Source organism: Pleuronectes platessa, chromosome 14 (assembly GCF_947347685.1).
Source record: "Pleuronectes platessa chromosome 14, fPlePla1.1, whole genome shotgun sequence".
Classification (NCBI taxonomy): domain Eukaryota; kingdom Metazoa; phylum Chordata; class Actinopteri; order Pleuronectiformes; family Pleuronectidae; genus Pleuronectes; species Pleuronectes platessa.
In genome coordinates, this window is record NC_070639.1 from 651,334 (window position 1) to 671,789 (window position 20,456).

Here is a 20,456-nt window from a genome sequence, read left to right on the forward strand (position 1 = left end):
TTTTATTGTGTTATGAAGTGAGTTTTTTTGGGGGGGTTGCAACTGTTCCAGAGGTTCATAAAGGCATCAAGAGTAGCCGTGAACTGTAGCGGAAATAATGATGCATCGAGGGTCTTGTGGTAAGGACAGGTCTACGATATTACAAACATTTTACACTCGTTTTGTAGCTTCTGAGTAATTGTGAAAGCTTCGGCTTGTCAGTTAGCTCACATGTTTAGAAAGGAACATTCTACACAATGGGCACCTGGAGAGAGGGATGAAGCTTTGTTGATTTCTAGACACATTCTTTAATATGAACGCATTTTGCCGCTTGAAAATAACGTTCAACTGAATTTATGATGCTAAGATGACACTTAAGGGAGTTGAAGACATTTAACTGTCATGTTAACTGTTACTTATATGAAAACAGACTGAGGTGGCAGAGACTAACTTCACAGCAGAGATAACTTAAAAAATAAATTAATATAAAACTTAATGTAACTACTCGATACACGCGGCATCTACCTCAGTCTCTGTCCGTCCTGGGAGAGGGATCCCTCACATGTTGCTCTCTCTGAGGTCTTCACCCCTGGCTAAGCACTGAGACAAATTGTGATTTGTGCATATGGTGTATACAAAGTTTATTGATTGATATAAGAAGATGTGTTTTAAAAGTCTTAGTTAGGCTAACTGCAAATCTCTGATGACAGACATGGTTAACAGAGGTGTGATGGCTGCAGTTCTGCTCCAGCTGTCATGACTCCTTTCATTTGGATGCTCACATGGCTGCTTCAGATCCCGTTAGGTGAGTACACAGTTAAGTGGTGTAGTTAAACCCAGCAAGCAGTGTTGAACGGGCCCTTCCTCAATTAGGGTGCTTGCAGGATGCAAGTTGATGCAGATGTGCATCATGTAAATAAGCGTACAAATTAGTTAAGATATTATTTCCTGTGTTAAGTATATAGCCTCAGACATGATGTGTTGCACATTTCTACCAGTTTTCATACATGTATGTGAAACAAATGGGAGGGCTACTTCTTTGAAATGTTGTAGGGACACCATCAAACCATTTAGCCACAGCCTGTCCTTAAATCCATATCACCTTTCAATTCACAACACATCTTACATGTTCATGCCGTGCTTTGCATTGACCATTTATGGTTGAAAATGGGCGTATGGAAAACGGATTTGGAGGCAGATCCACGTACCAACGTTTCCAGGTGGACTGTGATTTATAAATCAATCAATCAATCAATCAAATTGTATTTGTATAGCCCATATTCACAAATTACAATTCGTCTCATAGGGCTTTAACAGGGTGTGACATCCTCTGTCCTTAACCCTCAGCAAGAGTAAGGAAAAACGACTAAAAACCCTTTTAACAGGGTAAAAATACGTAGAAACCTCAGAGAGAGCCACATGTGAGGGATCCCTCTCCCAGGACGGACAGAAGTGCAATAGATGCCACGTGCAGGAAAACATCATCAAGATTAAAGTCTTCAAGATTTAAGATTAAAGTCTCTAGCAGCATTTGATGAGGGTAGACATCCCAAAGGACAACCCCAACATGACATGCCAAGCAGTCCCGCTGCAATCACAGTCCATGGTCAGCAACCAGCAGGACCACGGTCCACCATCCAGACCAGCCACTCCAGTCCTCAGTCACCGTCCACCGCCACCCACCACGAGCCGCCGCCGCGTTCCTGGTCCAATGCCCGTACCCGATGCCAACGCGACACAGGGTCTGCCACCACCACCACGATCAGCCCACACGACACAGAATCCGCCACACTGGATCCACCACCGCGACCCCCGGTGCGCGATCCACAAACCGCAATCCATGGCTCCTACTCTACTTTTAGAGAGGAGCACACCTGAACATTGTGTTCAGGTGTGTGTGCACATGGTTTTATAAGTCGTGATTTTCTCTTTGATCAAATCACCACAGATAAATCATGGCCTGAGTGAGACTTCTGGGTTTCCTGTAGGCATTCAGTTGTTCTAAGCACATTGCCTGAATCCCAACAATACCTTTGGATATTTCTGGATTGCACATAATGGCTTAGCACAGAATAAAATATACTTGCAGAGACTACAAACAGAAATAAAAGTAAGACTTCAGTACAAATACATTTTGATAAGTTATTATATTTGTATTTCCATTGACTATCTGATTGTACTTGCAGCTATGAGTGAACTGCCCCCACCTGTCAACCTTATCCTGACCCCAAGCCATATGTTGAAATGGCAACAAGGACCAAGGACCCCCAGTGGAGTGTACTACAATGTCACCATTATCACTGACAAGTGGGTTTTATATGCATTTGTATGGATATATATGTTTTTTTTCATTACTGTTAATCTTATTTAGAGCTCTCGCATGCTGAAATGGCATATCAGTAATAGCCAATACTATTACTGATATGCTATTACTGATATTGGGGAATAAACAATTTCACATACTGATATACAGTGGATATAAACAGTCTACACACCCCTGTTCAATTTCAAGGTTTTTGTGATGTAAACAAATGAGACAAAGATAAATCCTGTCCAAACTTTTTCCACCTTTAATGTGAACTATAAGGTGAACAATTCAGTTGAAAAACAATCTGAAATCTTTTAGGAGGAAAAATAAAAAATATAAAACTTACCATAACCTGGTTGCATAAGTGTGCACACCCTTAACCTAATACTTTGTTGAGGCCCCTTTTGATTTTATTACAGCACTCAGTCTTTTGGGGTAGGAGTCTAATAGCATGGCACATCTTGACTTGGCAATATTTTCCCACTCTTCTTTGCAAAAGGGCTCCAAATCTGTCAAACTACAAGCACATCTCCTGTGCACAGCCCTCTTCCGATCACCCCACAGATGTTCAATTGGAATCAGGTCTGGGGTCTGGCTGGGTCATTACAAAACATGAATCTTCTTCTAGTGAAGCCATGCTTTTGTTGATTTGGATGTGTGCTTTGGGTCATTGTCATGCTGATAGGTGGAATTCCTCTTCATCTTCAGCTTTCTAACGGAAGCCTGAAGGTTTTCGGCCAAAACTGACGGGTTTTTCTTAACTGTTCATAATTCCCTCCACCTTGACTAAGGCCCCTGTTCCAGCTGAAGTAAAACAGCCCCAAAGCATGATGCTGCCACCACCATGCTTCACTGTGGGTATGGTGTTCTTTGGGTGATGTGCAGTGTTATTTTTGCGCCAAGCATACCTTTTGGAATTATGGCTGAAAAGTTCAACCTCGTTTTCATAAGACCATAACACATTTCCCCACATGCTTTTGGAGACTTCATGTATGTTTTTGCTAAATTTAGAAAATCTTCTGTCTTGCCACCCTGCCCCATAGCCCAAACATATGAAGAATACGGAAGATTGTTGTCACATGTAGTACACAGCCAGTCCTTGCCAGAAATTCCTGCAGCTCCTTTAATGTTGCTGTAGGCCTCTTGGAAGCCTCCCTGACCGGTTTTCATCTTGTCTTTTCATCAATTTTGGAGGGATGTCCAGTTCTTGCTAATGTCAATGTTGTGCCATATTTTCTCCACTTGATGATGGCGGTCTTCACTGTGTTTCGTGGTATATCTAATACCTTGGAAATTATTTTGTACCCTTCTCCTGACCGATACCTTTCAATAATGAGATCCCTTTAATGCTTAGGAAGCTCTCTGCGAACCAAGGTTCTTGCTGTAAGTTGCAACTAAGAAAATGTCAGGAAAATCCTACTAGAACAGCTGAACTTTATTTAGGATTAATCAGAGTCACTGTAAATGATGGTAGGTGTGTACAGACTACTATTTAACATGAGTTTGAATGTGATTGGTTAACTTTGAATACAGCCACATCCCCAGTTATAAGAGGGTGTGCACACTTATGTTACCACATTATTTTATTTTTTTATTTGTATTTTTCCCTCTAAAAGATTTCAGTTTGTTTTTTCAATTGAATTGTTCACGTAAAAGATCACATTAAAGGTGGAAAAAGTTCAGACAGGATTTATCTTTGTCTCATTTGTTTACATCACAAAAACCTTGCATTTTAACAGGGGTGTGTAGACTTTTTATATCCACTGTATGAGCCAATATATTGCCCCCCAAAATGGAATTTCTGTAAAGCAACAGCAATGGTTCTCTTAAATAATAACTCTATTTGTATAGGACTTATCTTAAAAAGGTAACAAGAAAAAAAGCAATCCATGACAAAAAAGACTTTTGATCCACCTCTTCAAAGGTGTATCAAACTGTTACCTCTTTACTAAATGATTTGTTATAATTATGTCAGGGGCATTAACCCATGGAGAACTAATTTGGCTTTCAAAGCTCAAATTTGGGGCCTCCAATACATTATATTGTCTCTACTCCTTCATATACACTGATAATAATAATTTTTGTCTGTCAATCTGATTGTGAATATGCAGTGAATTATTTTGAATGAGAATTAAGAATTAGAAAAGTAGGAAAGGAAATTTTCTTTTGACAAAGCATGAGAAAATGACTGACAGGATGCACCAAAATGGTCTCAGATGTAGGGAAACATATTGATAATATATATGTGTTTGCAGGAAGCTACATTGCATAATAATTATTCTATTAAACATGATTTAGAGCATCTGCCATTACAACTACATACTGATTCAACATGAGCAACAGTAGCGTTCACGACAGCAAAGTCTCAGTTAACTCAACAATTTGTGACTGGAAACTAATCGAACAATTAACTCAACAATCTGTGACTGGTAGCAAATCTAACAACAATTCAGTCAAGTTAATAAAATAAAAATAATCATAAGGAAGTTTACTTTGAATTAGGGACACATACATGCATTAGTATCACTTCTCTGTCTTCACTCCGATGCTGCTGCTGCTGCTGTGGTTTACTGCATTCAGGTACAACTGGTTGAGAGAATTTGGGTGGTGGTTTGTCTGACACAGCAGCTAAGTCTAAAAGATTTTACCAGATTCTTGGTGAACAGACATAATCACTTAGACTACAGATAGACAGCCTTTATTCTCCATAACAACTCAGCCATATCTTAACCACCTCGCTGTGGTTGGGAAAACACATTGCAAGGAGACTTCAAACCAAACTGTTGTAGCTATTACTTTTCTACATGTTTGTGGAACAGCAGATTGATAACATTGGCCTTTTACTTCTGACTTACTTGTCAACTCAAGATAACCTCACCTATGCTGGTTGAATGTGGGGGGACTGGAAATTGGCAATGTAGACGTGAAGTGGTTAATTGAAGCCAGATTATAGAATTTGGCAAGGTGCTAAACGCTCCGTCCAGTTGCTGTAAATATATAAATTCTTCTGTGACACTCATGCATAATGTTGGCACTGTTAGAGGACTGTGCGAATTTAAGGATTAGGAGGAAACAAGTGTTCAGGGACCACAAAGATTTATTGGGCCATGATGATGACTGGCATGAGCTGAGTAAGATTCCCTAGAGCTGTGCTCTTCGATCTATTTGCTAAACTGAGTCCATTAGACAGACTGTCCAGATGGAAACAGTAACACCTCAAGCATCCCTTAATTTGGTTTTCTTTGATATGTTTTCAGCTTTTCACTTTTTTTTAAGATAGCATCAGGGACTGATCAGTTTTGTCATAATGACCGATCTTTAAAGTTGCAAAGAAAATCCCTTTTTGATTACAAATTTGCTTCTGACCACGATTCTGACACTGAGTCGCTGAACAATGAAAAGTCATTGTGACAACGTGTATTTAAGGTTTAAAATGTCAGGGCTTGGTGCTTACAGTTTTCCTAAGGAGAACATTAACAAATTCAGGGACAAGATAAAAAATATTGTCTTATTTCTTTAATAATGGTAAACAAGAAATATTTACAAGCAAAACTCCACCTAAAATGGGACTTAATGCATACATTTGTCACACTCATTCAGTTTAGCATGTTTCGTAGCTGTAATGAAGCACAAAGTTGTTGTTGGTTTTTCATCGCCACAATAAGTCCTCACAAACTAGGCACACTGGCTTCTACTTTATCCTTTGTAAATTTTTTTAACATTTGGCACCTACTTTTCTTGATGCTTACCATGATACTTGTTGGTTCGAATGGCATTAATCATTATTTGCACTTTTCAAATGTGTAATACACAAACCAACATGTCAAACCTAACCAGAATACAACTTTTTGAAACAGTGGAACACTGGCCACACATCATTCAGTCAAATCAAGCAGTTGTCTGTTTTGCTCAGTTCATCTAGTGGTAAGTTTAAAGCTGCAGTTGATTCTTGACCATTTCCTGTATTTGCTTCAAAATAAATGAATTTAATGGATAGGCACTCATAGGCCTATCCATAAAAAAAATGCAATTTTGCAAAATGTGTAATTGCAATCGGTGATAATGATTTTAGAGGTAAAATTACATTAGTAAAACATACTCCCTCTCTACCCCTCTCTGTCAAACTTACATCCCCAGTACATTTTGGTACAAAGGATACATTTTGTTGTTGTTCTTTTCACACCATTAAGTCATATTCTTTCCCTCCTGAAGGGGAACATCCTGGGTTCCAGTGGCTGGCTGTGAGAATGTCCACTACCCTCTGGTTTGTGACCTCACAGGGGCTTTTTACGACCAAAGAGAAGTCCACTTTGTCCGGGTCGTGACAGTGCAGGGAGGACAGGCCTCACAAGCAGTGATTAGCTTAGGATTTATACCCTTCAAAGACAGTAAGTGGAACTGTGTTGAAATAGATGATGTTCAATAAAAGGAGTAAATAATGAGTAATAACAGTCCTGCCATTGCATCCTTTTCTCTCTTTGGATTTGATTACCTCCACCAAGGATGATGTGTTAGAATAATTTTTGTAAGCAGTACTCCGTAAGACTCCAAGATGAAACTTGGTTAGAAAATCGACTTAACCAACCAGACATTGTTTCTGGTTGGTTAAGTTAAGACATAACTTCCCTTATCCTTTCCTTTAAAGGTTAGGCGTTTAGAATTTAGTGGTGCACCGTGCAACTGTGTAGTGTAAGGGCTGTTAGAGTCTCAGTGAGAGGGAGGGGAGGGATGGATGGGGGCTGTTACAAGGTAAATCTGTAAACTATCTATCAACCATTCCAAATTCACATTTAATTTCATAGGATATACCTACTGAAAGGGAAGGATTAAAGTATAAAACTAACTGCTAACACACACAGTTCATCAATATCAGTAGCTCCCACAAGTAAAGAAATATACAGCAATGCAGACAGTCTGTGGTTTGGTAAGCACATTGTTCCTATGTGTCATGTTGGTAATGTTTGCCTCCAGCAGTTGAAAAAGGGTTTATCATTCCCTCTGATAAGAATCTATATCCTTCATAAAGATACTCATCAGAGTAGGTAAAAGAATTTTGCCAGTCTCTGAAGACCCTTTTCCTCCTCAGAGACCCTCTAACAATCCGCACCCAGCTCAACGTTAACATCCGAAAATTTACTTCAATTGTATTGGATTCGGCTGCAACGCTGTTTACCCTGTGTCTGGTCTGTGTCCTCCAGCTCAGTTGGAACTACCACACCTGACTGTGACAACCTGTGGAAGGAATCTTTGTGTCGACCTTCACCCCCCCATGGAACACAGAAGAGAGATCTATGACACGCTCAGTTACAAACTCAAGATTGAATGTAACAGTGCAGAAAGAGCCAAGGTATTGTACATCGGCTCACATAGTGTCTTAACAACTTTGATTTTTCTCCTTATGCCATCACAACTAAGAGGTTTAACAGGGCATTCAAATTAGCAATGGCTAACAAATACAGCAGGCTGTGTTGATGTTGGCGTTATGCTGCTGATACAGGTGAACTTAATCAAGTCGAGATTGAGTCATACATTCAAGGGTTGTTGGACTTATCAGACACCACAAATGATTTCAAAAGATCTCTTTCAGCTGTGAACTGTTATTTTATTTTGGTGTTCAGAGGTGCTATTCAATGCTTTTCAATTCAGAAAAAAGAAATGTATATCCAAACGGAAAAAAAATTCCCACCTTAGTTATATGATGGAAATCTGGAAATACAACAGGCTGGAAACACCACAGTTATCTACATTTATTTAATAAAGGGGACACTTATAATGATCTTATATAGGAGGACTAAGGCTATCTATCTCAGCCAATCCAGACTGGTTCTGTAGGCGCAGGGAGAGAGCTATCTAAACACAGACATCTGATTTACAGTTTCCTTTGGAGATAAGCACACATACATTCAGTTCTTTGGGGAATCTAAAGGGTCTGACAGTTTTCAGGTCATACACAGTTTAGACCATTAAAACCGTCCAAGTCATAAAGTAGTTAGACAGGTTGTATCTGTGTGTAGATAAAGGTCATAAAACATACTTTTTAACTACAACATTTTTACACATAATTAGTTAATTTTTCCATTACAGTTACTAAATCAACCAATTAACTACTTTTGATTTATAATTGGTCACTAGCCACAGGCATGATTACTACTGAACGTGTGTTAATTGACTGGGTCAGTCCAAAATGCCAGAATTCTTTAAAAGCCAGAGAGGAGTGAAAACAGTAACCTGCCGCGTGCACGTTTATAATGCTAGAATGTTAGGCATAAAGAATCACCAAACAATTCTCACAATTTAATAATTTATATAGGCACAGATAAATATACACATGTGCATACATTATGTATAAAAATTAACAAATGGCTTACTGAGTGTGAGTAATGCTGTGTTTGTCTCGATGTTTCATACTAAGTCTAGTACTTATCTAACAGCGGTCTGTCATCTCTGTGCAGTTTTTCAAGGACATCAGGTCCCTGAGAAGACAGATTTTGGAGGACCTGGCCCCTGGCAGACAGTACTGCGTCTCTATCTGCATCTTGGATACACTAGAGTCCAAGGCTTCCAACTACAGTCAACCTGTATGTTCTTCCACCTCTGGCATCTATACTGCAGGTACAGGTCATGGGGTCTTTGTGGTCTTACTTAACATGTTTGATGGTTTCATTTGAGTAGAATTAACCTGTTAGAATTACACTAGGGCTTAAAATTATGCATAGGTGATGGATGAGTGCTGTTATGGAACTTTTCTGGAAGCTGGTGAAAGGAGAACTCAGGCAGCAGCTGATGTATTATGCAGATGATTTTAATCTTGACTTGATGCATCAAGTCCACCAGAAGGTGGAACAATATACAAATGCCAGCAGAGTAACATGAGCAGTTGTCACCCACAAGATGTCTCCCACAGCATATATATGTATATATATACCCAGTATATCTTCCTCTACTTGCGTCACCCATTCTAATAGCACATCCATGAATGGCTAGAATTGCTGTCATTCTCTATGTTGCATGTAGGTGTTTGCTAACTATTGGTTTGTGAAGCCTAAAGTATGCATAACTAAATCACATTTTGTCCTTGCGTCTTGCCCCTGATGAAATACGCAAAATAGATAAAGTCGGTGAGAGTTGAAGTTGGTGTCTCTCTGTCTGGAGCATCTGAGTTAGATATGAAAGTCTCTCAACATAGATGCAACAATGCATTGTTGGTTGGCCCTTTATCTTTGACCTAACCATGGGTACTGAGAGAGAAGAGAAACTGTGGAATTTAGACAGACACTATTCTCCTGTAGAAGGTAGGCAACCACAGTTAAGAGAATTAATCGGAAACACTGTTGGACACAGCAAGATAGGGCATTAGCCTCGCCAGAGGTATGCACTCTCACAGCGCTATTCATGTTGTTAATGTTCACATAAATGTTATGTTAATGTTAGAGAACAGTCTCTTTGCTATGTGGTTGCTGCGATATTAGTACTATTATTGTCAGCCATCATTATCCAAATTGCTGTGCAGGCGTGTGGCTTTTTAAAAGAATCAGACAATGATTTGATTGTTTTCAACACTTGACTAGAGGTTTTTGAGGTTTTGTGTGTTGGACAACTGTTTGTTAACGTTTTGTCAGTACTGGAGTTAACTGCCCTACTTTGATAACTCTTGTCTATGCTGATTAATACGACGTGTTATAAACAGCAGTAATGATGTATGTAGCAGTAGCCTATAATAGTTTTTTCCCAAAGTTTCATTATGCAAAATACAACAACTTTTCATATGTTTATGGTATTATGAGATGGCATCATTAAAATGTGAAATAGTTTGCTTTGCATGATAAGGGTATATACACTGTGCATGGGGTATGTACATTATGTAAGTAGCCGTACACCTTTATCCTAACCCTGTTCAAGAAGTACAACACATAAGGAAGTACATAAGATATAAAAGAACTTGGACATATAGTGCAATAAGGGAAATGGGAGGAGCTCTGACTACAGTTACATATATATATATATATGTAACTGTAGTCAGAGTATATATATACATATATATATATATATGTATATATATACAAATTATACCATGTAAATAGCATATAAATACACAAGAAGGGAAAAAACACTGAATGAATATGATCAAGTGCAAGAGTCAGACAGTCCAAATATAGAATATAGTGCAGCTTACAGGCACACTGATAACCTGATCTTACCTACCGTTATAGAAACAGCCATCATCAAGGACGTATTTATCAGAGACATATTAGTCAATATCATCATCATCATTATCATCATACAACAGCCACATTGTCATGTCCTTCAAAACAACCCTACACTGCACACTTAGCCAAGTGAATAGCATTGGTCTCACTAACTCTTCCCCCATCCTGCATTTAAAAGAGAAAGGCTGAGGGGATGAGTGCTTGTACCTGCTATCTTAAAGGTCCTGTGTGTAAGATTAAGTTAGTTAGTTGAAAGGGATCTATTGGCAGAAAATTGAATATTCTATTGAATATAAAATAATTGTACTGATCTTTTCACCATTATGAAATCATCTAAATTGTAAGATTTGTTTTTCTTTACCCTAGAATGGGCCCTTTATATTTGAATACTATATTTACATCTGGATCAGGTTCTCCGGCGGCCGCCATGTTTTTTACAGTAGTCAAACCTGGACAAACTAAGTTTGAGTTATTATGACGACTGAATGCTACAACAGGTTCTCTTTCATGTTTCGAAAGGGGAGGGGGAAGGGTATTCAGCTGCAACATGCAACCTAACCACTAAGTTCTACACACAGTTGGAAATGTGAATAGAGAGCCGGAAGGCAAAGTCTGGAATTCAGAGTGTAGGGGTTTTGAGCTGTTGGATAGAACATTGGCCTAATGCCGTTGTTTCACCCATCAACTTAAAGTTATTGCCTAATAATTACAAATAAAGTTTGAGAATCAGTTCTGAATCCTAACAGAGAATTAGAACTATTTTTATTTACTCATAGTTGTATGCATTCAAAATAGGATACAAGCAACACACTTGCAGAGCATTGACTTTCACACAGTAAGCAGCATATTAATATGTATTAATATGCCTTTCATTGATACCATCTATAATTGGTTTATTCAATTGCAGTATCATCAAAATCATCTGATAATAAGATCATCTATATCACAACATTTTTACCATAATACTTTAAAACCTCTTGTTGTTGTGAACCATCTCTTGTTTCTATAGACCAGTGGCTCTCAGCTGTATTATGTTCATTGCTGATGTTGGGTCTGGTTATCCTGGCGATTCTGGTGATCACTGGATCCATCTGTCTGAAAAGGAGGCCACTACCACTGGTCCTGGTGAGTAAAAGATGCATTTAGATTGTAGAAAGTTGTAGGTACGAGTGAAGTACAAGGTTGTCCAAATGTTGGTGATCGCTGTTGTGTTCGGTCACCCCATTATTTTAATTGATCTTCTACAGGCAGATTTTAAGTGCATAGGTAGGTCCAGTCTTGCTGGAGCCAATCCCAGTTGACATTGAGTGAAAGGCATGGAACACCCTGGACAGATCTCCAGCCTATCATGGAGTCAACACACAGAGACAAACTGTTGTGTACTAAATTGATGTTCATGACATTATGTTAAATTTAGGTTCTGGAACTAAGACGGGTTCAGACATTTTAACTGATAAAGGATTCACTATCTATCAAATTTAAAAATCTTCATGATCAATAACCTGATTCAGCTGTTCAATATCTGTTGTTTAACTGGTCTTTTTTTATTTTTCTGACACAGACAACCATTAATCATGTTGAAGGGATTCTGGTCATTGATCCCTACAGCTCGTCACTCCCTTCCTTTTTGAATGTTAAGCCAACACTGATCTCTTCAAGTGAAAAGAGGAGCAACCAGTCATCAGATGAGAGTGATGTTGAAAGTGGAACAGAAAGCCATGATGGGTGCAGAGGAGATTATCCACTGCGGGTGGGCTCATCCTCTTTGTCAGCCCCCTTGTCTCCAGAGACTGAACCACAGCTCAGTATCTTTTCAAACCAAATATCAGACTTCAGTTCACAGCCTGAAGTCCTCAATTTCCAATCAAAAGAGATACATTCCACTGCTGGACTGAACCATAAAAAGAGCACAGACACAGACAGTTTGACAGTAGGAATAAAAGATACGGATAGAGAGAAGAAGGAGGTGATGAGAAAGACACACAACCAGGATGTGAATCTCCTCACATTAACGTTTGGAAGGAATGAGAAGAAAGGGGTGGACGAATCTCATCCAGACCTGGGAGAGGTAGAGCCACAGTCTCACTCAGCCTCAGAGGAGAAAAATATCAGTTTAATTCAACCGTCACAAACGTGGGATACTAAGGAGGTGGCCATAGAAACAGTTTCCTGCTCTTCTATTGAAGATGTGGAGGAAGAGGTGCACTCTGGATATATGGGGCGTCCATGCACAGATGTGTTACAGAATTTTTTGTAGAAATTTACAAGTTTTCCCATTTGGATAATTACATAATGTGATAAATCCAAAGAAAGACTGTCAATGATCTAAATTCTGATTTTGACAACTGATTTTTGGTTAGTAATTCTCTTTAGAGAGACACCTAACTTTAGGTCAAACCGTACGCTTTGTGCTTCTGTAAGTGCTGTTTTACTTACTCTGTGTTGGCAGCTGTATGAATATTGTATAAGGTTTTGATTTAATGACTGATTGATTTCACATCAAGTTTGTGCATTAGAGACAGAAGAGATTTTGTTGAATCAGAATAAGTGTGAAAATGCTGTCTATATCCATGTAAACAACACAACCTTACACATTAGTAATTGTGTTTTTTTTTACATACAGTACATACATTTCCATGTTGCTTGTTAACTGAGGGAAAGTAGGTACACTTGACAACATTTCTTCAGCTGTAGTAGTCTCAATATCACTGATGACATTTTCCAGTGCAAAAGTTTCTTCAAATGGGATTTTAACTTACGACATTGTCTTTCAGTAAATGGTTTTGTATTTATATAAAATACAAAACCATCTTGATGACCACTCAAAGCGCTTTACAGTACAGTTTTACATTCACCCATTCACACACACATTCATACAGTGCATCTATTCGCATCACTTGATTATTCTAAGGGGGGGCCATTCGGGGCTCAGCATCTTGCCCAAGGACACTTCGGCATGCAGATGGGTCAGACTTGGGATCGAACTGCCGACCTTCAGGTTGGAGGACGACCACTCTACCCCTCAGCCACAACCGCCCGACAGTGGGCTATAGACAGAGAGAAAAGGTCAATAAATAGGAATAGTGCGTAAAGGTCCTAAGATAATTCACTGTCTCCAGAATACGTATTGATCTTGAACTAGAGCTGAAACTAAATTGAGTATTGTAAAAAAAAAAAAAGTGATGCTTTGATAAAATTTGTATGGATTAATCATATGGTCATCGTCATGGTCAGTGTAGAATCATTAACAATGAACCTATGTAAAGTTACATATTGCCACAGGATATGTGTCTTATTACTGTTACATGTGTCAGTATGATTGTATCTGTATGATTAATCAAACAATATATTAAATTCAGAAACTGTGAAAATGTAATTTTACATATTGAGTGTAAAATCCTGCCATCCTTTAAACTCAGTGCCGAAGTACTCAATGTGTCCTGTTACTCATTCTTAAGCTGTACACATGCATTTTTCACAATAATAAAGTAGTATTTTATTTGGTAAGTTGTGTTCTTTCAATTGAATTATTGCAGGAAAAGTAACAACAAGTTAAAAATCTGTAATTTGTTAAATTTCACTCTGTACAGACAAGTACATCAGAAGGATAACAATACAACTGGGACAGAACAGAATAAATTAAAGGCAATGTCAGGTTTGCCTGTTTCTGTCCAGTGACAATAAAACTCACTGAGCTAGTTGCAGGATTTGCAGGGCAGTGTACAGAGGGAGGGCCTTCTGGGGAAATAGAAACTCAGAACGCTACATGAACAAAACAACACCACTCGTACCCCCAGCTCCCTCCCACCCCTTTCTATATGTCGTGTGCTTGAATGCAAAAGGAGTCATAATAACTTTGCACAAGACATTTAACTGCTGGTCATAACGCAGTCTATGGACAGACAATGGGTCTTTGGACACTTCTTCTGCAGTTACACCTGGGTAATGCTTTTTGTCTTTTGTTGATTTATTTATTTAATCAGCTGCTTATCTGTATTTTTTACAGTTTTGCTCATATACTTACAGTGTAAGCTGTAGAGGTGTGCGTGTTGATGTGTGTATGTAAATCTTGGAAATTCATTTTAATCGTTCAGAATTAACTTAGAATGTTTCTTACATTTTGGCAGAATTTAACTGTCTGTAATGCAAAGTTAAAAAAATGATGAAGACAGGACTGAGTCATTTAAAATTTAAATAATCACTCAGTCTCTCTCACTTGGACTATGGACAGAAAGGTCTCTGGTTCGACTCTGGTCCAACTCCACGGAATAAAAACAAAAGACGAACCTGGATTGATCTGTCCAAAAATCCAAGAGGATTCTCCCTACCCTGCCTAGTGCCCCTGAGCAAGGCACCTTACTCCCCCAACATCTGCTCCCCGGGCGCTGTACATGGCTGCCCACTGCTCTGTTTGTCCTGCATCAGATGGGTTAAAATTTCCTAAAACTGCATGAGTGTGTCTGTGCATGTCTGTGCATGTGTTTGGGATAAATAAATGTATCTTAATCTTCTTAATCTTCATGTTCTTATTCTCTCCCTTTATAGTGTTTGCTGTTTCTCTCACACCACCTTCTGATGTTTCCATCTCGTCCTTCAACATGGAGCATACACTCAACTTCCTGCCAGGTCCTGGGACCCCCTCTGACACACACTTCACTGTCCAAATCGTCAACGACAGGTATTCAATCAAGAGACAGGTAGAGAGAGGATATAACACGTTGAGTCAGACTCAGTACCAATATGTATGACCCCTTGATTGCACTTGCTGAACTACCAATGTCCTACATCTTAACATCTATCACGGATGCACAGATTTTCTGATGATTTAACTACAAATAACAAAACCATAATTATATAATGACATCTTCTTCATTATCACATCGCTTACAAATCAATTGTCAGCTGGATGTCAGCCCATCGACTGTATGAATAGGCCTCTTATAAGAGGTGTTAAATGTAACAGTTTTAATATTTGTATAAAACAAAGTTAATGTAAAAAAAGTAACACAAAGTACATGATGGAATAAAAGCAATGAAACTTATTCGTTTGTTTAGCTTCCGCCTCGTTCTGTACAGTGTGTCATGTTTAATTGTTGTTTCTGAAGCTTTTCTAATTCCTTTAACAGTCCAGTTTTTAAGAAGCTGTAAACAACATCAGTGGTGTCAGCACTATGTTTCACTTGCTGTGGTGATGATATATCAATCAACAATGTTCTCGGGTTATGATCAGTCTTTCTCTTTCCGTTTCTGTATCTTCTTTCACTTTGAAGGAAGAACATGTGGAGACCAGTGGTGGGTTGTTTGGAGCTGACAGCTGGACAGATGTGCAACCTAACCAGAGTGTTCACTGACCCATACACTCACTACAAAGCCAGAGTCCAAGCCTTCACAACCACCCAGACATCCAGCTGGACCGAATCAGGCTGGTTCCAGCCTATTTCAGACAGTGAGATACCACAGACACAGTTCAAAATATGTTACACACAAGTTTTACAACATGTTGCCCAACATTTCCTCATTTCCCTCAAAGGGCAACCATCATTAGGGGGCTTAATTTTTTTAATGACCATTCTTTGTCCTGGGATTACTCTTGTCTTTGTTGATGAAATTAAATAAATATTTCTCCCCATAGCTGTGCTGGGACCTCCTGATGTGTCTGTGTCTGGCTGTGGGAACTGTTTGATCCTGCAGCTCAAACCTCCTGCAACAAAGGGCCTCCAGTGTAACCTGCAGCTGGAGAACCTATACAGAGGAGTGATCCTACATGTGCGAAGGACCAGGGATGGGGCACAGGTATTTGTTACACAGTTGCACTTCTCAGTATTTTCATATTCCTATTTTGACTCTACTGTAGGATTGTTGTTTTGGTTTTTCCTAACCTTCAGTTTCACTTACAGTGTTTGCAGCACTAAAGAGCTTATGTGTAACTATGAGAAAGGATTTCATTATTTATTAGTTAATCACTAGAAAATCACTAGAAAACTAAAAAAATCATCAGAAAAATCACTGTCTTTGGAAGTTCCATACATGGCACAAGAGTAGGAACGATACAGACTAATCAAATCATCAAACAATGGAGCAGCTATTCTTTGTCTCTTTCAAGGACTTGTTTAAAGTCTATACTGTTTTGAAACACACTTGTTGCCCCATATATATTGTAAGATGGTTGTTTTTCAGATTGTGTGTGGTTTTACCCACGTCTTCCTCTCGCTGACTTGTGTCTTCCTGTGTTTAAAAAATGTTCAGCCGGATGAGAACAAAAATAAATTCATTTTCACATCCGTATATTCAATCTTTTGGCCTGCTTTCGTGCCAGGTAGAATGTACAAATATGATGAGATGTAAGTGGAGGGCTAAACCATTTTTTAAAACAGAATGATGGTCAGATCACACTTCCTGCCCCAAATTAGTGTTAAAAAGCAGGAAAAATCTTTGATTCTTTAAGCAGATATAGGTTAAACATCCAGGGGATGTGGGTTCTATTTTCTTATCTTTACCAACTTCGAGTTTTACAAAAAATAAAAGATTTGATAAACAGACTAACTGCTGCATTTTACACTTTAGTGGATATGTTGTTGTTTCTTTTTCTTATTCTGAACATCAGGTATGCGGCCAACTCTTTCTTGAGAAAAAATCCAGTACTTTGACGCAGGAAATGATTTTCATCACTCTTACTACGGCAACAGTTTCTGTTAACACTTTAGAAATGGGTGACAGCTGAACAAAAAGAAAAAAAGGTGCACCACTTCAATAATAATAATAATAATAAATAAAAAGAATAATAATGAAACTGTACACGTTTGCCGGTAACAAGTAAACTTTTGAAGTTCTTTAAGGATTCACATTCTGCACTAATTTATTCTCTTACTCCACTACAATTCAAGGGAGAATATTAGACTTTTAGGAAAAAATTACTTTCCTTAATATTACTTTATAATTACTCTACATTTATTTCGCAGCTATAGGTAATAGTTTCCTTACAGATTTCACATACAGAGTAAGAACATGTGTTGCACCACAATATACTGAAGCATTTACTTCTAAATACATTAGTAACCAAACTCCAGTAATTTCTCCAAAGTCCAAACATTATATTCTAAATGCTGTAAACTCAGGCTTGGTAAAAACAACATTATTTGGTTTTAACCTACACCAATGATATGTTAATTTGCATCTAGAGCGGGGAAGTGACATCTGATCTAAGTGGTCACAGGAGACACATTCAGGATACGCTTTAATGCCAGACATGAACACACGTACTCAGTGCTGGCCACTTGTGATCAGATCTTTCAGGAAGGATGTTAGTACCAGGTGTGTACAGGGCTTTTAAGATGCTCTGTTGAATTACAGAAGCTCTTCCATGTTTTTTAACAGTAACACAGGTGGCACCCTGTACAGGTGAATAGAGACGGATTTCTGATTCAAGATCTGTGCAATCAAAATTCAGACAGTTGCAATAAACATTTATTCTTTTACAAGTCATTTTGACCAGCTGAGAATGTGTTTCTTGTGTTTGACATAGTTAAAACCAACAGTTTTTTGTATGAGATCTGTGTTAACTGTTTTGAAAGAGGGTGTAAAACATGTGCGACCCCAATGAAAAGGTGCCAACACACAGAGGACCTCTGCTCTACTAAGCAGGCAATTATGATCAAGTGGATCACTCCTAACAGTATGTTTCAATATACAAGAAGGATTGTAAGTGAAAAAGGAAAAACCCAACATACTTAACATACATACATTCAAATCTTGTAATACGGTCACATCGAATGAGGATATATCTTTTGCCTGTCATGACATCAGTGTTTATATTAAGGATGGAGCAATACCAAATATTCAGACTTGCTCAATAACACATAATAATTTTTTCCTCACAATTTGTTCTTCACAATCTCCTGGTTTGTATGTTTCAGTTCAGACTGAATCTGCCGTTCAGTGAAGAGAAAGTGATAATGTACCTGCAGCCAGGTGTAGAGTACTGTGTGAGCATCTCTGTGACAGCACTCCTCAAATCCAACCATGTCGCCAGTAAACCTTACTGTGCATTCACCAGCCATCCTCCATCGAGTAGCTCATGTATGTCACTCTTGTTTACTTGAATACTCAGCATCCCCAAATGAAATAGCCAAAACTATTCCTTTTTCTCCTTTTGTTCCATCAACTTTGAAATGTTGACTGGTGCAATATACCATCAGGACATATGTCTCTTCACCTTTTCTCTACCTGCTTTGTTCATTAAGGACATTTATATAAAAACATGGATCTTGTGATACAAATATGATGACAGTTTTACATGGTAAATGGACAGTACTTATAAAGCCCTTCTCCAGTCTTATCCACCAATCAAAGTACGTTATAGTGCATCTATACAAAGCACTAAATCACACATCTTTCATACACTGGAGGTGCTGGTTGAGTTTGAACATCATTTACTTTAGTACAACATTTTCAATTCGTATTTCCCTGGACAGTGAACGTTTTAATGTACATTTGGGAATTTGTTTTAAGATAACCCTCTGTATAAACGTTTCCTCTGCTGTGAAGTGATGTACTCAGCAGTCAGGTAATCAGGTGTCACTAAAGCGGTCTGCATGAAAGTAGGATTTATTGAGTATCTAACTGTTTTACATCTTTATGTCACTATATGTTTGAATATACCAAGTTCTTAGTTTAACGTTGAAGCATGACCACAGTAGGTACATGCCAATTAGCAGTTAAAACTGAAATCTAACAGAATTTTCAGTGTTTCCACATGTAATACCATTTCGGGTTTAACTAAAAATGTATGTTCCAAAAAGCAGAGTTGAGTCATCTGACATATTGTCCTCTTTTCTAACAGTGTATTTGGTTATTGGCCTGCTGGTTTTTTTTTGTATACTGGGCTTCCTCATCACTGGATTGGTTGTTAATGGTGGTCAGAGGAGCTTCACAATACTAAGACAACACCTATTCACATCTCTGGTAAGTAATGCAACTGTGCTGGAACACAGATAATTATTGGAAACAAGGTGAAGCTTAAACTATTGAATGTAGCAGGTGAATGAGTAAAGGTCAATCAAAAGTAATGCAATTTTTCAGGATCTCCATCCAGATCACAATCATTATATAAAAAATTTAGTCATTCTTTTATTATATTTCCAGAATATACGAAAAAAGCAGCCTACCAAAGTAAACACAATATCAAAACTAGGACAGGGACGTGAACAGAATGCTCCGGTAAGGATTTCTGTAAATTGGTTGATATAAGTGTGACTGGCTCTGTCATTGTCTCTTTTATCTCCAGTCCTACACAAATACATCATGAAGAGCCCTGAGGAGCAGCTGTGAGAGGGAGAGGACGCCTATGAACTGGCAATATCCCTAAAGATCAGAGGAGCTAGATTGGGGCAGCTGGTTTTAAAGCTGGCCGAAGCTCTGAGAGAAAAAGCTCTTGTTAAGTATCAAAGTTAAAAGCTTTCGCAAATTGATATAATACTTTCTTTATGTTAGTATTTTAATTTTTTTCTGACTCCAATGTAATAAAGTGAATGAAGTACCAGATGAGCAAAGTGGTACTTTTTCATTATTTCTTCACATGGTTACTGGTTTTATTAACAAGCTGTTGGACTATACGATGAGAATATGCCATTTGATGATATAAATATTTCATATGCCTCTTTTAGGTTTTCATTAAACAATTTTCATTAAAATGAAGCATGTTGACAAATTTTCTGCAGTTCACCATGTTTTTTCAACAAATGTATTTGATACTTTTACCTAATCTGGATGTTGATGCCTTTATCATGGTGGCACACCACAGTGATGTGTGCAAAAAATTGGGAAAGGTGCATTCACAACTAAAATGAAAATAGTAAACCAGCTTTGATGCAATTACCATTCATTCAAAATCAGTTTTTCAATTAATAATTCAACTAATAAACTTTTTTCTGAGATCTGATGTCATCAGTGCTCTGGGTACATAG

General features: G+C 38.3%; 2 protein-coding genes across 3 annotated transcripts; both read left to right on the plus strand.

Annotated features, from left to right (window-relative positions):
* Window positions 1-39: 39 nt before the first annotated feature.
* On the plus strand, window positions 40-14,001 carry LOC128456509 (interferon alpha/beta receptor 2). The gene is made up of 8 exons (XM_053440709.1): window positions 40-119; window positions 690-784; window positions 2,166-2,286; window positions 6,500-6,675; window positions 7,486-7,634; window positions 8,740-8,899; window positions 11,504-11,619; window positions 12,056-14,001. Exons 2-8 carry the CDS (start codon window positions 736-738, stop codon window positions 12,749-12,751), a joined length of 1,467 nt encoding a protein of 488 aa, XP_053296684.1. The 5' UTR covers window positions 40-119; window positions 690-735; the 3' UTR covers window positions 12,752-14,001.
* A 256-nt stretch (window positions 14,002-14,257) lies between these two features.
* LOC128456515 (interferon alpha/beta receptor 2) lies at window positions 14,258-20,201 on the plus strand. Of its 2 annotated transcripts, none has more exons than XM_053440720.1 (7): window positions 14,258-14,436; window positions 15,040-15,191; window positions 15,765-15,940; window positions 16,127-16,287; window positions 18,408-18,570; window positions 19,334-19,455; window positions 19,778-20,201. In XM_053440720.1, exons 1-7 carry the CDS (start codon window positions 14,389-14,391, stop codon window positions 19,796-19,798), a joined length of 843 nt encoding a protein of 280 aa, XP_053296695.1. In that variant the 5' UTR covers window positions 14,258-14,388; the 3' UTR covers window positions 19,799-20,201. The 2 variants fall into 2 exon arrangements, with proteins under 2 accessions (XP_053296695.1, XP_053296696.1); XM_053440721.1 differs by having other exon boundaries at window positions 14,263-14,436; window positions 15,040-15,172.
* Window positions 20,202-20,456: the final 255 nt, after the last annotated feature.

Coding starts and splice junctions, on each gene's coding strand:
- LOC128456509 (XM_053440709.1), top strand. CDS start 736: ATGACTCCTTTCATTTGGATGCTCACATGGCTGCTTCAGATCCCGTTA. Junction 2,287..6,499: donor GTCACCATTATCACTGACAA/GTGGGTTTTATA, acceptor TCCCTCCTGAAG/GGGAACATCCTGGGTTCCAG. Junction 8,900..11,503: donor CTCTGGCATCTATACTGCAG/GTACAGGTCATG, acceptor TTGTTTCTATAG/ACCAGTGGCTCTCAGCTGTA.
- LOC128456515 (XM_053440720.1), top strand. CDS start 14,389: ATGGACAGACAATGGGTCTTTGGACACTTCTTCTGCAGTTACACCTGG. Junction 14,437..15,039: donor TCTTCTGCAGTTACACCTGG/GTAATGCTTTTT, acceptor CTCCCTTTATAG/TGTTTGCTGTTTCTCTCACA. Junction 15,192..15,764: donor GGTATTCAATCAAGAGACAG/GTAGAGAGAGGA, acceptor TTCACTTTGAAG/GAAGAACATGTGGAGACCAG.